The sequence below is a fragment of the Lipotes vexillifer genome, unplaced genomic scaffold, assembly GCF_000442215.2.
Source record: "Lipotes vexillifer unplaced genomic scaffold, Lipotes_vexillifer_v1.1 scaffold251, whole genome shotgun sequence".
In the NCBI taxonomy this organism is placed as follows: domain Eukaryota; kingdom Metazoa; phylum Chordata; class Mammalia; order Artiodactyla; family Lipotidae; genus Lipotes; species Lipotes vexillifer.
Window position 1 is genome coordinate 1,989,672 of NW_006770868.1, and position 7,049 is coordinate 1,996,720.

Consider the following 7,049-nt stretch of genomic DNA (forward strand, 5'->3'; position numbering starts at 1 on the left):
AGACGGGTCGGGCCAGCAGCCGGAGGTCGACGAGGACGAGGCGGCGTATAGCCGGCGCTGGGGCGCGCAGCATGCCGGGGCCCGCGAGCTGGCCGCGCTCTACTCACCAGGTAGGACCTCCGGGCTCCCCTCCGGGCCTGCAGTCATCAGCCTGGGCTGCGGACAGCGACCCCGGGTCCCCTATATCGGAACCCCAGCCTCCGGCCCCGATGCAGAACTCCATCTGCGGCTTCTAACTTGCAAATAGCTCTCCTAAGTCCGGGGACCCCACCCCAGCGCCCCTTCCAAGCCCAAGGCAGAATCCCAGCCCCGGGGCTTTCTGGACAGCTCACATCACACAGCCAGGTCCCGATCCTTGCTCGGGGTACCTGCGGCTGCAAAGAGCGACCCTAGCCTTAGGGACCCCCCCACCCCAGGACCCTGTCCAAGCCGAAGGCAGCCCCTCAGCCACATGCACTGACCCCTAAAAGTCACACCCTATCCCAGGTTCCCCAGATCCAAAATTCGCACTCTAGGGCCCCATCTGCACCCCAGCCAGGACCCTGAGGTAGTGACCTCAGATCTGGGTATGTCAGGCCCCCTGCTCTGGGAACCCCAACCCAGGGGCCCCCAGCTAGAGTGCCCCAGAGACATTTCCTCCAAAGCCCCATCTTAGATTCATAGTTTCAGTCTACAGACCACCATTCCCCTACTGCATTAACTCTCATCCTATATTTTGGAATCCCCGGTGCTGAGGGCACTGCAAATCTTCCAGTTTTAAGCTCCTCTCATATACAAGCCCCAATTCCAGGCATTTCTTTCCCCCATGTAGATATATTAGCCCCCTCCATTGGGACTTGGGGGTCCCCAGACTGGACCACAACTCAGAGACCCTTGCTCTGGTTCTGCCCCAGGACGAGGTCTCTGGTTTCTTCCTGCTGGGCCTACCATTTCTTTTCCAGCAAGCACCAGCCTCCACCCCCTTTTCTGACTTCCAGTGGAGCCTCAAGAATCTCATTGCCAGGCCCCAGCAGGGCGAAGTGTCCCCAGGGGTTAAGGGAAGTGCCTTTGAGAACTCCAGAGTCAAGTGACTGGGAGGCCCCTCTGCCTGGGTGTTGCCATCACATCAAGCTTTGTTTGTCAAACATGCTGACATCTTTCCTTTTGCTAGGGGGCAACCGCCATGCACAGCCCTTGCCTGGGGTGGGCACGGGTCCACTACCACCTTTGGCTTTTTTCCCTAACTGGCCTGGGTTTGCATACCATCTCTGTCATAACTATCAGTGTGACCTTGGGCCATTTGCTTTCTTGTTGAGTCCTAGATCACCAGAGGCCTTTCTGGACTTGCAATTCCATGTTCTGGGTGTGACTTTTTTCATACCTGACTTGGGCACCTGGCCCAGGATACCATGGTTTCTTCAGCCTGTTCCCCCAACACCCAGCTTGTGGACTTAAAACCTCCTGTGCTCCCTGGGGCAGGCTGGACTTGGCATCCTGACTCCTCTTCTTAGCTGTGTAACCTGGGCCAAGGCACTGTCCCTTTCTGAGCCTCAGTTTCCTCACCTCTAAAATGGATACAAGAAAAAGGTTATCAGTTCCTTAGTGTCACTGGGAGGAGGAAATGAGATCGTCTGCCTTGGTGCAGTGCCTGTCATACAGTAGGCAATCCCTATTACTAATCCAATAGGCTGACCCTCCCTGTGAATCTTGAGGTAAGCTGCCTCACCTCTCTGCTTCTCAGACTCACCACCTGGGAATCAAGGGTAAGGATTCAAAGCCTGCCTCCTTTGGTGTCCAGCTATGCCCACTCAGGTGAACCCTACCCACCTTCAACCAAATCGTACCTGGGCATTCTGAGCTTCCTCAATGGACTGCCATCTTCTCATTCCACCATGATTGCATCTTTGCCCAATTCTGGTATCCCCAAGTGCCCCTCACTCTCTAAAGAGCAGCCACTGCAGGGATTTAAGGCTGCAGACAGTCTCCTGGTGCCCCAAGCCTGCAATCAGAGGCCTTATCTCCTCTTACCCTAGAGTTGGGGCAGGGCAGGGAGTGCCTGGAGAGGGGGAGTGAAGGAGAAAGAGACTAGTTTCTTCAAATTCCATAGACCTCCCTCTGCCTGTCTGTGTCCCTTGGCCTTGAGGAAGAACCTCAGTCTCTGGGCCTGACCTATAAAATAAGGGGCCAGGCTGAATACATATTGAACACCCTCATCCCAGGCCCTGTTCTAGGCTTTGGGGGCAAAGCGGTGAACAAAACAGGAAAAATGGAGCTGGCCTTTTTAGTAAACCCAGTAAATAAGGGAAATATCTTACTTGCCCAGTGGTGGCAAGTGCTGTGGAACAGACGTACAGCAGAAAAGGGAGAAGTGAAATGTTGGGGACAGTGACATTTTAGAGAGGGGGCAGTTAAGGCCTCACTGAGCAGGTGACAATTGAACAGAGACCAGAAGGGAGGGACTCCTGAAGATATTTGAGGAAGGATTGGTCCAGACCAGGGACACAGCAAGTGCAAAGGCCCTACGATGGGAGCAAGCCTGAAGTATTCGCAGGACACCAAAGAGGCCTGTGGGCTGAAACAGAGTGAGCCGGGGGAGAGTAGCTAAAGTTTCTGGGTTCCAGGACTGAATTCTTGAGATTCCTGGGGCCAGTGATGGGTTGGCACCATGACAACTGGCAGCAATAATAAGGCAGTTAACAGAGTTGACATTTATTGAGCACTGACTATGTGCTGGGCACTTCCCTTATGTGCTCTCATTTCATCCTCACTACAGTTGTCTCAGGGGCATCCTGGTATTAACTCCATTTTACAGGGGAGGAAACCGAGACCCCCGTAGCCTCCTCGTAGCCCGCCCCCGACATGTGTTCTTCCTAACGTTTGTCGTGCCTGGGATTAGGCTTGTGTCTGCCCCCACCAGAGGGGAAGGTCAGCAAGGCCAGGGGCGGCATCTGTTTGGCTTGCCTGAAGTGACTGCACCCTGTCCATCTTTAAGACTTTCCCTGGGGCTTAGCAAAGAGTGGTGACCTGCCCACGGTCACACAGACAGTTAGCAGGACCAGGACGAGAACACTGGTCGGGGCGTTCTAGGTTCTGTGTTCCGAATCTTTGCTGTGGAAGTGAGCCAGCCCAAGTGTGTGTGCAGGAGGGGCACGAGTGTTCCAGGTCAGCAGAGCAGCACGTGTGCAGGGCTGGCGGCAGAGACAGTGGGCCTAGCATTGGCCTAGAGCTGTGAATTGTCTGATCAGGGCAGCCTCAGCCTGATCTCATGGACCCTGAGTGTCTGGCCAAGGAGTGTCTGACCCAAGCACTCCCCCAGGTCCCGGGAGCCACAGAGGGTCCAGGTTAGGGGTTTGCAGCACCACCCCACCCTCTGCCAGGTGCTGACGTTTGTGAAGGGTGGGTGGGCTTGGCAGGTCTACCCCAGTCTCACGGGCAAGCCTGGAGGCAAGGCAGGTGTCCAGCTTCCCGGCAGGTGCCAACTGACCTCTGGCTATGTGGGTCCCACTTCTCAGGTACCTAGGCTCCAGGAGTGGATCTTGGGGGGTCACCAGAGCCCCTGTTCACCCACCCTGGCTAACTACGGATGCCCCTGCCCTGTGGGACACAGGGACTCTTAGCGTGGGGTGGGGGGAAGGTGGAGGGTGTCAGGAGCGCTGGGTGGGGGTCCTGGCCTGTAGTCCCAGAGCTGAGCCTGGATTCTGTCCCCCAAGACAGGCCTCCCTGAGGCCCCTTCCCTGGCCAGGCCTGGTCCCTGTCATGCTCCTGGCCCAGCTTTCCCTCTGTCTCCCTCAATCAGTCTTGTTCATTTTCCATTTCTTTGTCTCTCCTTCTCTCTGGCCATACTCATGTTCTCTTTGTCACCTTGTAATCACTCCCTGTCTCTGTCTCCCTCTTATCTCTGTTTCTCATCAATTTTTTAAAAAATTGTATTTTATTTATTTTTTTATACAGCAGGTTCTTTTTAGTGATCTGTTTTATACATATTAGTGTATATATGTCAATCCCAATCTCTCAATTCATCCCACTGCCACCACCCCGCTGTTTCTCATCTTTCTGTGTCTCTGATTCCTGTTCTCTCCCATCTCTCTCTCTCTTCCTCTGTGTCTCTCTGGTCTCTCTACCTCCTGTCCCCCCACCTCCCTGAGGCCGAGTGTCTCTTAGGGGCCAAGGACCATCAGAAGTGCAGGTTCCAGGGCTTGTCTGACTGAAACCAGAAGAGTTGGGCCTGATACCAAGCCTTTGGCTGTGGCCTGTCCCCAGGCAAGCAGAGATGGCCTCCCCTGTACCTCCCAGCCCTCCCAGCCCTCCACACACAAGCCTGGCCCCCTCCCCAGACCGACAGGCAGTCAATACTGTCACTCAGCCCAGATCGTGGACCCTGGCCAGGCCAAGTGCTGGCTCAGGGAAACAAGGCTCAGCACTCTGCCAGAGGTGGCCTGAGCCCTTCTGTCCTGAGGAAAGTCCTTCCGCTCCCTGGGCCTCAGTCTGCACATCTGTGAAGCGACACCGTTTAGACCACCTGACCACGCAGTCCCTGCCAAGCTGACTGTCCATGCTGTGACTCTGGTGATTCTCGAGGGACTTTGGACCACACACTTCATCTCTCCAGGCCTACTTTCTCCTTCTGAAGGATGGGGCAAATAGCCCCCAGCCCATGGCGTACGGCAGGCAAGGGCTTGTTGGGATCGTCCCTGACAGTGTCCGTGGTATGTAATAGGTGCTCTGTGAAGCCGCTTATTTTAATAGATGTATTTTTTATGGGTCATAGTTGAGGCATTTGTTCTGCAGAAGGATCCCGAGGCCAGAGAGAGACTTTAGATGGGAAAATATTCAGATTTGGGGACATTCTTCGTGGCAAGGGGAGAGAGCTGGACTATCTTTGGAATCAGGACAGCCCCGAACATCCAGGCTAACGAGCACAGGATCCAAACCCAGTTTTCATTTTTACCTGCTGAGCCTCAGTTTCCTCATCTAGGAAATTGGGATCACACAGAAGCTCCCTGGAGGGACTGAGACTTGAATGAGAGACTGAGAGACTACGCCTTGGGCTTGAAACCTCAGATGACTGCAGCGGCTTGGCCAGGACCGCCACCAAGGGAAGCCACCCAGTGTGAGGCTGCAGGGAGGCGAGAGGACTGGGGTCAGCCAGGAGCTCTTGCCCCATCTGATGGAGGCAGGCCTGGGCTGGCCAGAGCCCTGTGTTCTCAAAGCAAGTAGCTTCGTGTGGTTTTTTTTTTTTAAGTGTAGCTGATTTTTTCAAAACTAAGAGCAAAATATGACAGAGGGAGTGGGTCTGCAGCATCTCTGATGTGGGCTGCACCCTGTACCCCAGCCCATAATAGGCCTCAGTGGGTGTTAGCCATTGTTGTCGTTGCTGTCCCTACAGGCTGGGCGGCAGCAGACTGGTACTGAAGAATCGCCTGTCCCTTACCACCACCCCTCCTGGCTTCCTGCTTCTGAGCCCCAGGTCCTGGCCACACACAGGAGGCACGAAAGGAAAGGCCCTTCTGGGCCTGGCCATGGTGACCTCAGGTGGGGGCCCCTGGGGTGGCAGGGCCCCGTGGCCCAAGGGAAACAGCCCCTGACTGCAAAATAAGCAGCAAGGGGCTTCTGCATCTGCTGCTGTGTGATGCTGTTGGGATCCTAGCCCTTTCTGCGCCTCGGGGTCCTCATCTGTATGAGAAGGGCTGAGGGATGTGACCCTGGGCATGTCCTTTCCCACTCTGAGCCTTGGTCTTTTCACAGGGCAGCCGTTCGGATTCCGGCTCAGGGCGCAGTCTGCTGCTGTACAGCCCGGACAAGGCCCTTTCTCTCTCTGAACCTGTTTCCTGTCAGGAACAGTGGGACGCCTCATACTTCCTTCTCACAGTGCTTCAGTGAGGGGTGCCCAGAGACAAAGCCTGGCAGTCTTTCTCTAGGATCGTGGTTGGGAATTTGTTCATTCCACAAGCATTTATTAAGCAACAACTGTGTGCCAGGACCCTGGTGAGCAAGCCAAGCATGGTCCTAGGCCTCCTGAGTTCACATTTAGGGAGGGGAAGACAGATGTTAGACAGGCAGTGACAGTCCCTCATGATATGGGTCCCATGTTGGGGGAGCCTGGGGGTTAAAGGAGGCATCATGGATGGCTTCCTGGAGGTGGAGGTTCCAGGTAGAGATATGTAAGAGCAGATTTGTCCTTGGGACCAGCTGCCTGAGAAAACAGTATTCCCAGGGGCCCTGTCACACGTTGTATCACCCACGTGGTCTTTTTATTTCCTTTTGCTTTAATAGTCTTTTTTTTTTTTTTTTGCGGTACGTGGGCCTCTCACTGTTGTGGCCTCTCCCGTTGCGGAGCACAGGCTCCGGACGCGCAGGCTCAGGGGCCATGGCTCACGGACCCAGCCGCTCCGCGGCACGTGGGATCTTCCTAGACCAGGGCACGAACCCGTATCGCCTGCATCGGCAGGCCGACTCTCAACCACTGCGCCACCAGGGAAGCCCTAATAGTCTTTTATTTATTTATTTATTTTTGGCTGTGTTGAGTCTTCATTGCTGCACGCGGGCTTTCTCTAGTTGCGGCGAGCGGGGGCTACTCTTCATTGCGGTTCGCGGGCTACTCATTGCTGTGGCTTCTCTTTTTTGTTTTTATTAATGTATTTGTTTTATTTATTTATTTTTGGCCGCGTTGGGTCTTCGTTGCTGCACGCGGGCTTTCTCTAGTTGCGGCGAGCGGGGGCTACTCTTCATTGCGGTTCGCGGGCTACTCATTGCTGTGGCTTCTCTTTTTTGTTTTTATTAATGTATTTGTTTTATTTATTTATTTTTGGCCGCGTTGGGTCTTCGTTGCTGCACGCGGGCTTTCTCTAGTTGTGGCGAGCGAGGGCTACTCTTCATTGCGGTGTGTGGGCTTCTCATTGTGGTGGATTCTCTTGCTGCAGAGCATGGGCTCTAGGCACGCAGGCCTTAGTAGTTGTGGCACACGGGCTCAGCAGTTGTGGCTCATGGGCTTAGTTGCTCCACGGCATGTAGGATCTTCCTGGACCAGGGATCGAACCTGTGTCCCCTGCATTGGCAGGGGGGTTCTTTTT

General features: G+C 54.8%; 1 protein-coding gene across 1 annotated transcript in view; it reads left to right on the top strand.

Annotated features, from left to right (window-relative positions):
* PEDS1 (plasmanylethanolamine desaturase 1) overlaps positions 1-7,049 on the top strand; it is a 23,888-nt gene that overhangs the window by 102 nt on the left and 16,737 nt on the right. Inside the window, exon 2 of the mRNA XM_007446401.1 lies at positions 3-110. Within this exon, the coding sequence (XP_007446463.1) occupies positions 3-110 (108 nt within the window). The remainder of the gene's footprint in view (positions 1-2; positions 111-7,049) is intronic.